The sequence below is a fragment of the Dasypus novemcinctus genome, chromosome 13 (genome assembly GCF_030445035.2).
Source record: "Dasypus novemcinctus isolate mDasNov1 chromosome 13, mDasNov1.1.hap2, whole genome shotgun sequence".
NCBI lineage: Eukaryota > Metazoa > Chordata > Mammalia > Cingulata > Dasypodidae > Dasypus > Dasypus novemcinctus.
In genome coordinates, this window is record NC_080685.1 from 58,413,226 (window position 1) to 58,431,740 (window position 18,515).

Below are 18,515 nucleotides of genomic sequence, written 5' to 3' on the forward strand. Positions count from 1 at the left end.
GGAATTACAGTGAAATAATTATAAAAATATGATTTTTGTGTGACATTCATCACACTGATCTTTTTTTAACATAGCTTGAGTATACGCTAGTATACGTATTGGGATTTTTCTGTAAAATGGGTGTAATTTTCCCTATGTACAGGTATGTGACAACATGAGTAGTTGCTGGCACGCAAACTTATTGTTCTATATAAAAATGTTGTTAAAAGGAAGTGGATGTGGCTCAAGCAGTTGAGCACCCATCTCCCACATGGGAGGTCCTGGGTTCAGCCCCCTAAGAAGACAAAACAACAAGCAGACATTGAGCAGAAAAACATAACAATGAGCAGACAATGAGAAAAGGCAAGGGGCAGGGACAATGAGCAGACAAAGAGCAGAAACAAGCAGGGAATGGATGTGGCTCAAGCAGTTGAACACCTGCCTCCCACATGCTTCCTAAATAAAACAAACAGACAGAAAACAGACAAGAACAATGAGTGGACAACTAGTGCAAACAATGAGCAAAAAAAAAAAAACTAACAAAAACAACTGAGCAAACAGACAAGGGAGCTGTGGGGGTCGGGGTGGGAGTGGGGGTGTGATGTTAAAAGATACAGCAAAGTTACCCTAGTACCACAGTTTTTTTATTTGAAAGTTTAAATCCAATCCTTTATAAAGATTATAACAGTGGAAAACAGTATACTGCTTAAAATTACCGAATATAAAATGTTTGAGAAATTTTATTTTCTTCAATGTGTGCAGACACATTAAGAATGAGGGGAATAGAGAACCAGCAAGATGGCGGCAGAGTAAGGAGCTCCTAGAGCCAGCCCTTCTACAGGGCAGTTAGCAAATACTCAGAGCTCTCTGAAGCTAGCTGAAGCACCTGTCTGGGGGCTCCAGGAGGCCAGAAGAGCATCCTGCAACATACTTGAAGGAGTGGAAGGAGACTGTCCACCTGCAGAGAAGACTCGTAAGTAGAGTGCTCCACGCCACAGAGGCCCGTGCCCATCCTCCACTGGAGGCACAAGCTGCCTCTGGAGCTGTTCTGTGGCTGGGATTGAAACCTCAGTTCCCAAAAATGGGGAAGGAAGAGATGGTTGGGCACCAGTTTAAACTATGATGAGGAAATTCAGTGGGCTACAGTATGATCCTGAGAACAGCTAAGGTTTGAGAAAGAGGCTGGGAGCTGCCATCTTAACTCCGCACCTGGCACAAGGGTAAGCGGGACAGACTGAGAATCCCAGTGCTGGTGGACACTGGCTTCTTCCCATCCAGATTGCATGTCTAGCCTAGGCCCCAGTGCCACCTCCAGCAGGAAGGAAGCTGTGGGGGCCTGCACCAGCCTCTCCAGGAAATTACCGGCCAAGCCTCGGAGGTCGGTGATTATCCTGCTCTGGCGGCACAAGCCTCCCCAGGAGCTGTTCTGTGACAGGAATTCGAAGATCCATTTCCCAGAAAAGGGAGGAGGATAAGGTTGGCTGCCAATTTCGGCTACAGATTGGGAGATTTGGCTGGCTAAGAGATAACCCTGGGAACAGCTGGAGTGAGACCCAGCCCAAGTCAGAAAGAGGCCAGTAGCCGCCATTCTGACTCTGCCCCCAGTCTGAGGGGAAGCCAGGCTGACTGAAACTCTCAGTGTCAGCAGGAACCAGTTTCTTTCCCTCAGATCAGCCTGCAGCCATAACCTAGGCTTCAGCCCTGCCTCTGGCAGGGAGGAGGCTGAGGAGCCCTGCACAAGCCTATACAGGGAACTGCAGGGAATTTTGGCTGGCATAGACTGAAAATCAGAAGTCTACCAGGGCAACTGTGGTCATCTTGGACCCACACTGCATAGATTGCTGCCCACACCTGCAGCTCCATCCCTGCCCCAGGCAGGGGAGAAAGGGATATGAAGCTTCATCAGTTTCTCTGGACAACTACAGTCTAGGCCTGCACGTGGATTATTCCATGTAGCTGTGACTCTGTCCCTATCACTGGCAAAGGAGAAAGTTGGAAGAAGCTTCATTGGTCCCTGGTGCAATGAGGGCAGCTTGAGCCTCCACAGCTTACAGCAACAACTACATGCTTAGCTCTTACTGCATAACCAGCAAGGGAAAAATGATAGGAAGCCCTAAAGTAAAGAGATAAACTGTACCCAGAAAAAGTACTCTAGTAAGTCAGATGTGAAGACACCAACAAAATATTACAATCCACACCAAGAAACAGGAAGCTATGGCTCAGTTAAAGGAACAGGATAATCTGCCTCCAGATAACATAAAGGAGTTGAGACAACTAATTATAGATATTCGAACAAATCTCCCTAATAAATTCAATGAGATGGCTAAAGAGATTAAGGATAGTAAGAAGACATTGGATGAGCACAAAGAAGAATTTGAAAGCATACATAGAAAAATAGCAGATCTTATGGGAATGAAAGGTGCAATAAATGAAATTAAACATTGGAATCATGTAATAGCAGATTTGAGGGAGCAGAAGAAAGGATTGGTGAACTTGAAGAAATAGTCTCTGAAAGTGAACATAAAAAAGAAGGAATGAAGAAAAGAATGGAAACAATTGAACAAGGTCTCAGGGAATATATGACAGCAAAAGGCATGCAAACATACACGTCATGGGTGTCCCAGAAGGAGAAGAGAAGGGAAAAGGGGCAGAAGGAATATTAAAAGGAATAATGGTAGAAAATTTCCCAACCTATTGAAGGACATAAATATCCCTGTCCAAGAAGCACAACATACTCCCACCTGAAAAAATCCAAGTAGAACAACTCCAAGACACATACTCATCAGAATGCCAAAGGCCAAAGACAGAGAGAATTCTGAGAGCAGCAAGAGAAAAGCAATGCATAACATATAAGGGATATCCAATAAGATTAAGTGCTGATTTCTCACCAGAAATCATGGAGGCAAGAAGACAGTGATCTGATATATTTAAGAAACTAAAAGAGAAAAACTTCCAGCTAAGAATCTTATATCCAGCAAGACTGTCTTTCAAAAATGAGGGCGAAATTAGAATATTCACAGATAAACAGAAACTGAGAGAATTTCTAAGCAAGAGACCAGATTTTCAGGAAATACTAAAGGGTGTCCTAGAGCCTGAAAAGAAAAGACAGGAGAGAGGGCCTGGAAGAGAGTCTAGAAATGAAGATTATATCAATAAAAGTAACTAAAAGTGTCAAAAGAGTGGTGAAAATAAAATACGACAGGTAAAACTCAAATAGGAATAAACTTAACTAATGATGTAAAGCACTTGTATTCAGAAAACTGCAACTCAATGTTAAAACAAATCAAAAAAGCCTAAGTAACTGAAGAATGTTCCATGCTCGTGGATTGGAAGACTAAATATCATTCAAGATGTCAATTCTACTCAAATTGATATACAGATTTATGGCAATCCCGGTAATTCCACCAGCATTAAAGAAAAAATTGAAAACACAATCATTAAATTTATTTGGAAGGGTAAGGAGTCCTGAATAGCCAGAAACATCATAATAAGGAAAAGTGAATCTTCATCTCCAGATTTTAAATCATAATGCCTACATATAGTGGTAAAAACAGTATGGTACTGGCCTAAAGACAGACACCATAGACCAATGGAACCAAATTTATGGTTCAGAAACAGACCCTCGCAGGTATGGTCAAATGGTTTTTGACTAGCCTGTCAAACTCACACAGCTCAGGCAGAACAATCCATTCAACAAATGGTGCTGAAAGAATTGGACATCTGTAGCTGAAAGAAGGAAAGAGGACGCCTATCTCATACCTTATCCAAAAATTAACTCAAAATGGATGAAAAAACTAAAAATAAAAGCAAGAGCACAAAACTCCTAGAAGAAATTATTGGAAAATATCTGCAAGACCTGGTGGTAGGTGGTGGATTCTTAAAGGAGATAAGAGAAGGACTGAGTGGACTACTGATGTTTGTATATAGATGATTTAATTACCTTTACTGTAAAATTGTGGAAATGTATATAGAGCAGATGGTAACACACAGTGAATAACAGCTAGTTTATAAATGGGGATGTGACTGAAAATGGTAGTCTCATTATATAAATGCCAGTTGAGAATGACTGAATGCTTGAGAATGATCTAGGAACTTGATAGCACAGTAAACCAAGAGGTGGGTAAGAATTGTGGTTGATGGTGAAGATGCAAGAGTGTCCTTTGTGAGCTACAGCAAATGTAAATCACTACTGCAGGGTGTTGGGAATGTGGAGAAGCATGGGAAAAATGCAGCTGGAGTGACCTATGGACTGTGGTTAGTAGTAATAATATAATATTCTTGCATCTATGCAAAAGATGTACTGTGTTGATACTGAGCCAGTATGGAAAAAGTGAGCCAAATGTACGCTATGGACATGGCAGTAATCAGATGATGTTTTTTTCTTTTAAAGATTTATTTATTTATTTCTCTCCCCTTCCCCACCACCCCAGTTATCTGTTCTCTGTGTCTATTTGCTGCGTCTTCTTTGTCCACTTCTGTTGTTGTCAGCGGCCCGGGAATCTGTGTTTCTTTTTGCTGTGTCATCTTGTTGTGTCAGTTCTCTGTGTGGGTGGCACCATTCTTAGGCAGGCTGTACTTTCTTTGGTGCTGGACGGCTCTCCTTATGGGGTGCACTCCTTGCGGGTGGGGTTCCCCTACGTGGGGGACACCCCTGCGTGGGAGGGCACTCCTTGAGTGCATCATTACTGTGCATGGGCCAGCTCCACAGGGGTCAAGGAGGCCCGGGGTTTGACCCGTGGACCTCCCATGTGGTAGACGGACGCCCTAACCACTGGGCCAAGTCCGCTTCCCAGATGATGTTTTTTTATTTGTAGCAAATGACACAGAGGGGTGTGTTGTTTGGGAATTCTGCACATATGTGTAATTGTTTTATAAGTTTACAGCTTCTGTCATAAAAAAATATATTTAAAAAATAATAATAGGGATGGGTTGGGGGAAAAACACACCAAATTTAAGATAAGAACTATGGTTAGTAGTAAGATTTTGACAGCTGTTTTTTCATAGTTTGCAACAAACGTCTCATGACAATACAAGATATTGGTGGAAGGTTGATATGTGTGATCCCTGTATGACGTTATGCATAGTCGCTTTGTAAGTTCACAACTTTTACTATATACTTAATTGTTCATGTATGTTCATATATAAATGATATAAAGATAATAATGGATTGGTTAGGGGAAAAATAATTTGTTTAGTAGTAATAATTTTGAGAATGTTCTTTAATCATTAGTTAAAAAGGTTTAAAAACAATGTAAGTTATTGGTGGTAGGGTGAGATGTTATATATGTTTGTTTGATGTTATATGTTTTTTAAATTCACAACTGTTATACATTTATTGTTTATGGTTTATGTATGAGTGATATATTTCAATATATCACTATATAATCAATATATATCAATATATAACAAAAAGCTGAAAAAAAAGAATGGGGGGAATATAATAATCAAAACTATTTTTTTTGTACATGGCCATTATTTCTTTAAACTGTTTCAGTATCAATGTGTATTCTACAAAAGAGAATGTTTTCGTTAATTGATTTAAAAAAAGAAAAAGGAAAACCAGGAATCTTTTCTAGTCATTTGTTACTTGGTGTCCTGTTCACCCAGTTGTCACTCCTGTCCATTGTGTAGGCTCCTCTAATCTTTACTATGATAGCACTGGAGTAGCTATGTCCCTGGTCGCCTTCAGCTCTAACAGTCTGTGTCATAATTGTGTAGCTAACTTAGACTTTTGCTCCTCATTCACTGTTTCGTGTTGTAAAAGGAATATGGTAGTCTTTAAATGCTGTTGGGCCCATCTTTGAGCTCCACAGAACTAGAGTTGGCAGATAAAATACAGACTGCCTAATTAGATGTGAATTTTCAGATAAACAAATAATTTTTCAGTCTTCATGCAATATTTGATATGTACTTAGTTAGACTAAATAAATTATTCATTATGTGAAATTCAAATTTTTAACTGGGCATCCTATATTTTCATTTGCTAAATCTGGCAACCCTACAAAGAACTCTCCATGAAAGTTTAGGTTTGTAGTTAGGGTAGGTCATATTAAGGAAAGATGTGAAGAAGGTTGGCAAGTGCTGAGAGCAAGCCCTTAATCTAAGGAGTACCAAGAGTCAATGGGGTGGTGATATTAGGGGTTTGAAATTGACTGAATCTATTAAGGTCACTTCCAGGCCTAAAATGATGTCATAAGGAACTTTTAAGTATTTACTTTTTATCTGGAGCTAGTTGGGTCATACAGAATTGTGTAATCCTGAGTCATGACCTTTTGAAATCATTACAATTACGTTGTTACAAGACTCAAAAAGAACTTGGAACAGTCCAAAGAAGATTCAAATGAATAATTATCCCACTTATATTAATAGGTAATTAGCTTTGATTTAACTTTGTGTTAGTTAACCTGAGTCTCTTGATTATAAGTAATAAATCTACTTTGGCTTTCTTAAGCATAAAAGGGAATGTATTTGAAAGATGTTAATGTATCTCATAGAATCCGAAGAGAAGTTCAACACTTATGCTTTAGAAAGGATTAAGAGCAGGGGAACTTAGTAACAAGAGTTCAGAAACTATCTGCCTGGATATTTAATTTAGTAAGATTTTTACTATTTCAAAACCTAGAAGTTCAGATTTATTGTAGAGAGAATGGAGAGAACTGCAGTCACTTGGTTTTTGCCAGTAGGGTAGATTCATTTAGTACCACCCTGGCCTGACTACTGGTTGCCTGTCTTCACCTGTGAGGACAGTTTCCTGAAAAAGTGGTTATGTGGAGAAGGTTTCTGGAAAAACAGAGTGACTTTATTATCAAGATTTGTATATATAAAATAGTAACATAAAAATAAAAAGATAAATTTGTATAAATTTTATTAATGTATGTAACTTTATAGAAGAAGCATTATGGTTAATGTGAAAATGAAGGGATGAAAAGATTACTTCCTACTTCTACTTCCTAAAAATACTGATTTATTGCAGCATATTCCATTTACTTCTTCTATAGAATTTCAGTACTTTATCCTATTGCCCAACCATTGGATGAGCAAACCGTAATGAGTAATAATCAGATGGTGACTTCTTATCACAGACTATCACTTATTCAACTAACCCTTTCTAAAAAAGTTTTTAGATAGAGCTGATCTACCTGATTTATTGGGACACTGATGGACAGACAAGTCTCATTGTTAAAAACCTAGCACTGTGACCACACCTACCTGTAAATTTATTCTGGACATTCACTTGCCACGTAAAAATCAAGGATTCTATTATAGTATTGTGGGATTATGATAGGGTTGACAACTAACAGTCTTTACTACAAATGGTTTATTTTCCTCCCTTTTCTGGTCAAGTTTTATCTTCTTTTGGCTAGTTATAAGTCTGACTACATTCTTCCTTTTTTTTTTTAAGTAGTAAGATCCCATTTTATTTAAAAAATTGTATAATGAGATTGTAAATTTACAAACACTATACTCAAAAGTGTTCAATGTGCCTTCTTTGTTTCTCAAAATTGATTTTTCTTTTTTAAATTTTTTAAATTTTAAATTTTTAAATTTTTATTTTTTTCTTTATTTTCTTTTAAATGTTACATTAAAAAATATGAGGTCCCCATATACCCCCCACCCCCCCACCCCACTCCTACCACATGAACGACCTTTTCCATTGTTGTGGCACATTCACTGCACCTGGTGAATACATTTTGGAGCACTGCTGCGCTACATGGACAGTGGTGTGGTCTACACTGTAGTCTTCATTCTCCCCCAGTCCACCCAGTGGGCCATGGCAGGGCACACAATGTCCAGCATCTGTCCCTGCAGCACCACCCAGGACATCCTGAAAATGCCCCCACATCGTATCTCTTCTTCCCTCTCCCTACCATTCTTCTGATTTTTCCCTTCCTACCTTGTCCCATTTAACATAAATATGTGGTTTTTATGAGTATCCAAAGTACTTTGAAGAACCTTGTTGGAAATTCTGTTCATCTTACTCAATGATTTTATCACTTACGAATACAGAAAGGTAGCTGCCCTATTGTGCTCTTAGGAATGCCCAGCAACTCATTTCTTTTATACTGGGTTCCATTGTTTGTTGGCACTATGTTAGGGGCTGGGATTCTAAAGTAGGGCTTTATATCATTGAGCTGTAAGGTTATATAAAATGACCACACTAATAAAAGAAGTTGTTGATGTGGGAAAATTGGGGGGGTGTAGGGAGTGGGGCATATGGGAACCTCTATATTTTTTAAAGTAACATTTTGTATGCTCTATGTATCTTTTAAAAATATTTTTAAAAAAGATTATATAAAATGGATAACCAAGAGGATCAGTTGCCAAATTACGTATCTTAAAAATGTGCTTTGAAAGATGTGAAGTGAGATTTAAATGTTAGTAGGTATTCCTTATTAGAAATCACGTTATTTTAAAGCTATTGAAGTGCTTACAGATGATAGAGTTGTCCTCTATTTTACAGTTAATATGACAATCCAGAATATCAAAGAGAGTCAAATGGTAGCCATTTGCAGCTCATTGATTGAGGAACACATTTTCTCCAAAAAATATTTTAATATCACTGAAATTGGAATGTATATTACTATATGCCAAGAAAGTATAATGTAGTGTAGTTTAATTGGCACCTTGTTCTTTCTTTAATGCCAGACAAAATCAGTGGCATCTTAAATGCATTATTTAAAAATGTTCCCAAGGTTTGTTAAGATTTTACTTTAATGTTTTGCTACTACATAGAATTGCTTCACTATAATAGGAGGAATATGTTTTCTTACATAAAATAAGTTTTAAAAAAAATTATTATAGCAGTATAATAGTACAGAGTCCTTATAGGAAATTCATAAAAGACAAAGTATAAAAAGGAGTCAGCTATTTATATGCCCATGCCCTACGGATAACATTTTGGTGAATTGGCTCCCAATAGTTTGCTTTCCCTTTTTCATCACACACACAGATCTACATAAGCACATGCATATTTAATTTAGTTTTTAATAAAATTAAAAAATGTTAATGAAGAATATCAGTTTATCATTCATATATGAGCATACGTAAACGTATTGTGAACTTATAAAACATTGTGAACTTATAAAATAAACGTGTAAAACATACAGGGCTCCCATAAGCATCAAATTTTATGTTCACTTTGTGTGTTGTTCTTAACATTATTTTGTGCTTTCCCTGTGTCATAAATACTCTTTGAAAATGTGATTTAAAAAATTATTTCATTTCGTTTGTATGAATATATCATCTGTTTCGCTAGTAGAAAAGTATTTTTACTATTTTTTGGTTTTCTGGCATTTTAACATGGTTATAAAGGAGATAGGTAAATGGTGAGAAAAAGTAAAATGTAAGATTTTGATAAGTTATGGGCAACTCACCTAAGTAGAAGATTGTTAGGTGTTTTTTGGCTCAGTTTAGACTGATAAGACTATTGTAGTCCACTTTAAATAAGATGGCAGCCCAGGATATTTTTAATAAAAAGGGGTTGTTATTCAGAGCTGTAATTTCATCAGTTTTTGACTTACCCTGAGCTTTAGGTTTCCTTAGTTATCTAACGGTTGTATCAAGACATGTCCATACAAATTTGTATGTGTGTGTGTGTGTATATGATGAGTTTATTATACGTACTGTTTAGGATTGCAAACCTCTTCTACATTAATGTCCTCAAGTGAAATATTCGCAGTGGAAGTAAGCTAAACAAGAGCTTACTTCTCATTAGATTACCTGCTATTTTCATGGTCTTTTATTGTTTTTTAGGTTTTGCTTTTTTGGCTTATAATACTAATCATATGGAAAGTATTGCAGAAAAAAGTACAAGCTAAAGCAATATTGTGTAATGTGAACTCTGGGGTCCTAGAGACCTGGGTGTTGATCTCAGTTCTGCCCCGTACAAGTTCTGTGACCTTGGACAAGTTAAGCACTAATCTATAGGACTAGGTTTCCTCATGTATAAAACAAGAATTATAATGCTCATTTCAAGGTTATTTTAAGACTCAAAATAATAAATAGAAGCCTCTTTTTTGAGTGTTTGGCACTTAGTATTCACTCAGTAAATGGCAGCCATTATGAACTATAACAATAGTGATCATTAGTCCTTTTCCTATCATACCTTCTGGAAAGAAATCAGAGCTAGTCAGTTTTAGGTAACTATTTTCTATTTTGTAATAATAAAGAGTGAACTAAGTCATCAGTAGTATGAGTAGGAATTCAGTGCCAGGGACTGGGTTCAAAAGCTGTTGGAAATAATATTTAACATTTGCTGTATTGCAGTCACTTTTCTGTGTTTGCTGGAGATTAACAAAACAAACAAGGTGTTTAAGTCAAGTGGGAAAGAATACATTAAGAAACCAAAATGTAAAAACGAATTGTATTAAGTGCAGTGAAGGAAAAGAAGACATAATAAGAGATAACAATAGGAAGAACTTTGGAGTGAATTGTCAGGGAAGACCTCTCTGAGGAGTCAATTTAGTTAAATACCTAAACCCTGGATTACTTGTTCTACTGTATTTCCTGTTTTGCCCAGAATGGTTGGGTTAATGGTTCCATCCCATGCTGTTATGAAGTTAAAAGATGCTCTGTGTATGGGAAGTGGATTTGGCTCAACTGACTGAGTGTCTCCTTACCATATGGGAGGTCCAGGGTTCAAACCCAGGGACCCCCACCCGTGTGATGAGCTGGCCCACGCCCAGTGCTGATGTATGCAAGGAGTGCCATGCTATGCAGGGGTGTCCCACGCACAGGGAATGTGCCCTGCAGGGAGAGCCACCTCATGCAAAAAAGCGTAGCCTGCCCGGGAGTGGCTCCGCACACACACAGAGCTGACACAACAACAACAAAAAGAGACACAGATTCCCAGTGTTGCTGATAAGAATGCAAGCAGATACAGAAGAACAGAGGGAATGGACACAGAGAGCAGACAACAGGAAGGGGAGAAAAAAAAAATCTTTAAAAAAAAAATGATGCTCTGTGTAAAGCTAGGCACCGAATCAGAGAAACAGGTAGTTCAGGGACTAGCAATGTGACCTGGGGCAAAACCTATTTCAATTTTCTTATCTGCCGGACAGAAATTTGTGGAGTCAAGAGTAAAATTGTGTTTAAAGCTATTTTTAAAGAAACTGGGATGAATTAATCTAAATTTTTGAGAACTGAAAATGCTATTCCTAATATATAATGATTGTTTTGCTCTATGTTTCTTTCTCTCAGCCTACTTTTTTTTTTTAAATGCCCCTGTGCCTTTGAAAGGATATTTTATCTTTCCATGAGTGTCCCTGACCTTTCCTCATTTTGATTCAATGGAGTTATCTTCCTAAAATGCAAATTTGAGCATGTTTATAAATCTTGTGCTTATAATTTAAGGCTTCCAGTTCCAGCTGCCAAGATCTGGCCCCTACTTGCTTCTTCAGCTCTCTGATCTCTTAGTTCTTCATAATTTGTTCAACCATAATTTGGTCTTTGCTTTATGTTTGTTGTTCCCCATTAATGGAATATTATTTAGCTCAGCTACTTACTTAAAATAAAAGGAGTTGAGCCAGATAACCTCTAGGTTTCTTTGATCTCTAAAGTGATTTTGTTTAATAGTAGATTATGTCCATACCTTCCTTTTCTAGTTAATTACCACCTCTTGCTGCTCGCCTGCCTACCTCCCTGCCTGTCTCCCTCTCTTCTAGCCATCCTTCCATCATGATGTCGAGACTATCATGGTCTATGGACTGGAAGAAATTAATGTTAATAGATGTGAGTCTGAGAAGATAAGTGAAATTGCAAGCTTATATCCTTCAACATTTATGGTGTTTTGAAGCTGTATGTACTCTAGAGAAACATGCTCTTAAACTTAATCCATTCCTGTGTGTGTGAACCTTTTATAGATAGAACCTTTTGATGAGGTTACTGCAGTTAAGGTACGGTGCTTAATTTTATTTCTGCATGAAACTAAGAGAGAAAGCCACCGGAAGCAAGAAGCTGAAGGTATACAGAATCCAGAAGAGAAGGCAGAGGTCAGAGAGGGTGCCACATGCATCGTCATGGGACAGTGGAGCCCAAGATCATGAAGCACTGGCAGTTAGCCCCAGAACACCAGTCTTCAGACAGAAGACATCACCTTGATGTTGCCTTGAAACAATGAGCTAGTAAATTCCCATTGTTTAAGCTTACCCATTGCACCTTATTTGGTTGAGCAGCCTAAGAAATGAAAACAATCTTTTTTCTGGTAACTGATATAAGGCATTATTCAGATTTACTGTAATCGCATTTTGAAGTTCTAGGGATGACAATTTCATATGATAAACCTTGGAAAACAGTAGAAGTAGACCACGTCTTGAGCTGTGTTTTCCTATGCTTCCTCTTACTGGATGTGACAGTATTAAGTAGTCACTTTTCATTAGTGGTTGGAAAAATGAGAGGAAGAGGTTAAGGAAACTTGATGGTGTTCACAATAGACAGTTCCTTCTTGTCTTTCAGTGACACAGCTTCTGTTTAATTCCTCAGAGACAAAGGAGAGAGGTATTAAGAATCAAACACAGAGGAGTGGAAACATTGGGCATCTGGTGGTTATAATACTATGTAAGGGAATGTGGTAGATTTAAGTAGTTACCTTAGAACAGGTAACAGTTGCAGTTGTAATTATACATTGTTTTGTTTTTTCCTCATAGCTTAGCTCAGCCTGAAGGGGGTAACTGACAGGTACTATGGTGGATGCTTTTGCAGATGTGTTTTTTGTTTGTTTTGTTTGTTTGTTTGTTTGGTCCACACAGCAGTTTAGCAAGATAAGTATTATTCATCTCAATTTTGCATGAGTAATTGACCTTTCAGAAATGTGAAAAAGCTTGTCTGTGGTCACACTCAAGTGGTAGAGTTAACTTTGAACCAAGGTTTGCCTAGCTGAAATATGAAAGTTCATATTTTTACTCCATTATTATAAGTACTATAGATGTTTTTTCTTAGCATTGTACTAGTTCAGATATAGACTCCTGAACTAGCTAGATAGAAGTTGTATTGCAGGAAAAGAAGACATGAATTAATCATTATTTTTTCAGATAGGAACCTTTTTAGCTCGCCATACTCAAGCAAGATTTTGTAAGTGTTTGAGGTGTCAGAGGTTGAGGTCATAGGTAATGAGTTGTGAAAGAAATTTACAAGGGGTGCTGCCCTCACACTATCGAGATGCCTGTGATTTCTTTTCTAATCTTGTTACTTCTCTTTCTTTCTGAGTTCTCCTGCCTCTGAACTGTGCTTTCTTTGTGGCATTCATAGCATAAGCACTCAATTTATTTTCTTGCCTCATTGCTGGACAGTGAGCTCAAAAAAGCAGGAGCCAGGACTCTGTGTGTATCCTGTTCCTCACCTAAACTGCTGAGTAATAGAAGTACTTGTTATCTAAATCTGTTTGCTGCCTGAAATCAGATAGCAGGTTGGGACATTGAGGGATGCTCTTCTTGTGGACTGACTAGGAAAGAAGAGGTGGGAGTTGTGGAGTGTGGGGAGAAAGGAAAGGGAATAGGAGAAAGAGGAAAAGAAAAGGGTACAATTATTAAGAAGGGTGAATGAATATAAGGAGCTTGCTATTGGCTTTCTTACTCACATGACTGGAAGTTACCAGTTCTTAGGAATGTATAGTAGAGGCTCAGCTGTGAGTCTGTAGTGAGTAAGGCTTGAGTTTGTGCCATAAGAAGTTGACTTCTGTGTTCAACTTGGAATAGGTGGTTCAGGGCCTAATTTTAGCATCTTTTGCAGACATTTGTGTAACATTCACTACTTTTTTTTCATGGTTCTTGTCTAATTAACTTAATGTTTATTTGGGAGTGGCGCTAGTACCAGAATGTGGGGAGCTCTAGCTGGAAGAAATGGATTGATTCCCTTTGTCACTGCCAAATTCTATGCTTCTCTTTTTATGTTGAGTAAAATTGAAAAGGGATGCTATAAAGTAGGAGTAAAGTATTAAGTAAGGCCTTGTATGGTTTAGCAACCCATGCTGCCTTATTTTCTGACCCCAGCTTTTATCACTCATCCTTTAGTTTACTTAAAAAAAAATTTTTTTAAGGAGGCACCAGGGGTTGAACCTGGGACCCTGTGGGAAGCAGGCACTCAGCAACTGAGCTTCACCCACTCCCCTTTGATTTACTTTTGATCATCTCCTTGTTCTTTCTTGAACATGCCAAAGATATTCCTTCCTTAGGAATTTTATACTTACATCTCCTTCTTTTTGCAGTGGTTCCCCAGATATCTACTAACTTGCCCTCTTACTTCAAATATTCTCAAATGTTATCTCACCTTTGAGGCCTTCCCTGACTTCTCTGTAGAAAATAACACCCCCTTCCATTACTATGTTTATTTCTTTCTATAACACAGTCTGTCATACTACGTATTCAGTCTTCACTCACTGGAATTACAAGTTCCAGGAGAACCATGACTTGGTTCTGTACATTGTTGTATGTCCAGCACCTATACAGTACCTAGAACAGTACCTAGAACTGTCCCTAGAACACTATCTGGCATGTACTGGAATGAATGAATCCTTTCCCCTTTTCTTTTTTAGTATATTTCTACATTGTACAATTTTTTTTTGTAATTGAAAGAAAAACCTTTATTAATTCATCTATTTCTAGAGATTTAGTGACAGAACCTTTTATCTTTTTGTTCCCTGCCCCCCTTTTGAAAACAAATGGCAAAATGAAGGTGAGCCTAAAACTGCGATAGAATAAGCAAAAGGAACTATAATTAAATACTATTAGATAAGCTTAACAGGAAAAAATGATTTTATAGAAACTCTATTCTTTTTTCTCTGGACACCAAAGGCCCTTAAACCTATCTCCTCATTTGTCTCTTTTACTGTTCTATGGCAGGGGTCTTCTGTTTTGGCTAAAACTAACCATATATTCCTATTTCCCTAGGTTTTTTTTTTTTTTTCTTTTCTTTTAATCTCCCCTCTCCTCTTGCCACATTTTCACTTAATCCAAGTCCTAGTGGCCCCTGGAGGTTTCAGCTCAATTTCCAGCTTGGAAGAGACATTTCCAAACAAAGAAGACATCTTTTCTTTGTTTGCTAAACTCTGCTATGTTATTTTTTATTTTCTGCTATATTATTTGAGTCTTTATTGTTGGTCATACTGCTCATGTGACACTTAAGTAGTCTTCTGTATATTGTTTATATGTGTATATATTTTATTTTCCAACTCTGTCAGTTGTCCTGTGAGAACTGGGACCTTCGTGTATTTTCACTGCTCAGGACTCAGTAGGCATTCAAGAACTGTGGGAGAGCACAGAGCACAGTTTAAAAAGCCTTCATGTAGTTCTGTTAGATACTTTGATATTTTTGGGTGTTTACCTATAAAGAACTTTTTCTGTCTTAAAAGAATGGTGCTTCAGATCGTTTAGGTTCAACTTAAAAACATTGTCAGAGGACAAGAATATCTTTTTCTTGAAATACTAGTAATTAACATTTTGTTTTCCTTTATTTGAAAATCCTGCCAATTTTTTCTTTCTTTTTTTTTAAAAAGATGTTTATTTTTCCCCTTCCCCCCCCCCTCCCGCCACTCTACTATTTTTGCTGTCTGTGTCCATTCGCTGTGTGATCTTCAGCATCACTTTCTGTCTTTTCTTTTTCACTTTTCTCCTCTAGGACTCAAGGGGATTTGATCCCGGTGACGGAGAGGTTCCCTGTCAGGTGCGCCTGCCTCCTCAGTTCCTGTGTTTCACCTTAACCTCCCCTTCATCTCTTTTGTTTGTGTCATTATCTTGGCTTGCCACTCGGCTTGCCACTCAGGCATGCTCTCTCTTTTTCTTTTTCACCAGGAGTCCCCAGGGACTGAACCTGGGTCCTCTCATATGGTATGATGGAAGCCCTATCACTTGAGGCATGTCCGCTCTTGTCCTGTCAATTTTAAAGTATCCAGATTTATAATTTGGGGCTCTATAGTAGGTGCCTATAACTTGAAGAAATATTTCTGCTTCATACTTTTACAAAAAAGGATGGATGTGCAAGTTTAAGATGTTAAGGATAGTCATGAGACCAAAGTATATAACAGTTTTATCTTATGAAAATATATGTGTGTATCTACTTATATATTTATGGTTAGATAAAGATAACTATGGAGGTAGGAATAAGTATTATTGTATAAATGTAGGTGTCATAGAGAAATAATATGCCTTAAAATATAATCAGTGGGTACATTGGGTAGAAGGATTACTTGCGAAGAAAATGGATTTAAAGTTATGTCTTTAATATGATGGTGAGGAAATGCTGAATTTTACTTGATGTTTTTTAAAAAATGTGAATAAAGTAAGTCCCATTTTTATCATATTTGCTATTTTGCTTTTTGTATATCATTTGTAGGAGTTCATTTAGTAGGTCATTACTTTGATTTCTACTTAAAAGGATATGAATTTTAAAAGGGTGTAAATCCACTGTACTGTTTTTTTTACTACCCATTTCTGAAACTATATACAGTTCGGATATAGAAATCATTTTTTACCTTTTATTCTTATGAACTCACTTAGAATGGTTTTCTTTTGATCCGTCTTTGTTTAAGAAAGCCCTTTTAAAAATGTTAATTATCCACAGGCATGTGTTAATTCCTAATGTTTTCCTTTATCTGTTTTAAAATTTCATAGCAACTGAAGCTGTTTTTTATGAAGGAAGTTGGCAGTCAATTTGATGAGTTTGTGACCAATCTCATTGACAAATCGGCATCATTAGACATTGGTGGGTCTGCTCTCACATCGTTTTCTGTTCTTGAAGGCGAGAAAAACAACCATAGAGCTAAGTAAGTATGTATATTATTTTCTTTTGATGTGCAAATCTGTACTGGGATAGCTCTGTCTGTAGTCAAAGGTTAAACTTTGTAGCAAGAAAGTCTGAGTTCATACTCCAGCACCAATTTTTATTGGTTGTGTGTTGCACAATTTGAACAATCAGTTTCTTCATCTCAAAATGTAGATTATAACATAAGACTATGCAGATTCAGAATAATAATGAAATCAACAATTATTGAGTGAGTGCATACTGTCAAAACTCTTAGATGCGCTACATGGTTTAACACATATACAAAGAGCAGGTACTACTTGAGGTAGGTACTTTAACCCTCTGCAAATTATAGAAAAGAAACTGAAACACAGAGTGGGTTATTGTTGTCCGACTTCATACAGCTGGATTTTGAACCCTGTCTGGCTGTAGAGTCCATTCTCTTAATGGCGTCATTATACTGCCTCTCTATTGTACTCTCTACAACACATGCAATAAAGTACAGTGTGATTATTTTTGTCATCCTTCAGTCATCCAGAGCAGTCGAGGGAAAGCTATCAAAGGCTAATATGAGCTAATTTGTCATTCTGTACTTTCCTCAGTTTTATGCCTCTCATGGTCTTTCTGCCAATCTCACCTGTTCTGGAGAACAGTTTTGACCAGAAATAGCTGAGAAGAGTGCAAATGAGAGTTCTCATGGTACTACAAAAAGCCCTGCAGAAAATGGTTGTGATAGATGGTAAAATGCAAGTTTTGAGTAACTGGAGGCAACTTAAGGGTAAGAATAGGAGCTGAGGATTTTGAAAGTCCTTGCACATTACCAAGGGTATCATAAGCATCAGTGTAGGTTTGGAGACAGACCAATAACAGAATATGAACTGAGATAAAGTGCAACTGGTGGCATGTCATGGGCTCCAGATGTTTAGGAGGAGGAAGAGTGGTTGCCAATGTGTGATGCCAGGAATGCATCTCCATAGGGACTGGGAACTCTAGGGACCCAGGAACTTTTTGGGCGCTGCTTCAGTTGAGTGTGCCTTACCTGTCTTCCCTTCTACATAGGTATTCATTTTCAGAAGGAGTAAATGAGATAACACACATAAAAAAACCATCACACAATACCATACCAGTCTTAATAGTGATATGGTACTTAATTATGTTGGTAATATTCTTTCTTAAAGCCATAGATTTTAATGTCTTCTAACACTTGAAACATTTATATGTTGTTTTAATTTTTGTTGCACCCAGAGATCTGAGGGCACCTCCCGAAAAAGGAAAGCTTTTTATTGTGAGACGATCTCTTTTAGAGTGAGTATTTTTAATTGCTTTGACTAATTTTTAGTTGGAATTAAAAATAAAACACTCCCTTGATTGATAAAATCACTACACATTCTTTGGATGTTGAATGAGTTTGTAATAGGTTGACATAAATCATTAATTTTGGTATTCTCTGCATTTACTGTCTCTTGTTCCTTCTTTCTTATCTTCTGGTTTGTATCTAGTTTCAAAGGAGGGATTAAGGATGTGAATGTTCCTCTGATAAATTTTTTGCAGCTGTGTTTCAGAGAATTGGTTACCCATAGACCTAGGACAAAAGTTTTCCAATTACCTAAATCACTTAGAAAGTGTTTTGGAGTTGCTGCCTTTTTGATACACAATTTTTTTTTTTTTCATCTCTGGTGCTGGCCAGTTTAGAGACTTACTAGCTTTCTCAGAGATTCTTACTTAAGAACCTTAATTAATATAAATTAATTGTGGACACCTCAATTGTGAACTGAAATTAAATGTATACTTGATGAATATTTCTT

General features: G+C 37.4%; 1 protein-coding gene across 2 annotated transcripts in view; it reads left to right on the plus strand.

Moving 5' to 3' along the window:
- Window positions 1-18,515, plus strand: part of LOC101439724 (sterol O-acyltransferase 1) — a 91,978-nt gene that overhangs the window by 46,875 nt on the left and 26,588 nt on the right. For both annotated transcript variants that reach the window (XM_004478235.4, XM_004478236.4), the window contains 2 exons: window positions 16,581-16,732; window positions 17,956-18,015. In XM_004478235.4, coding sequence (XP_004478292.1) covers window positions 16,581-16,732; window positions 17,956-18,015 — 212 coding nt within the window. The remainder of the gene's footprint in view (window positions 1-16,580; window positions 16,733-17,955; window positions 18,016-18,515) is intronic.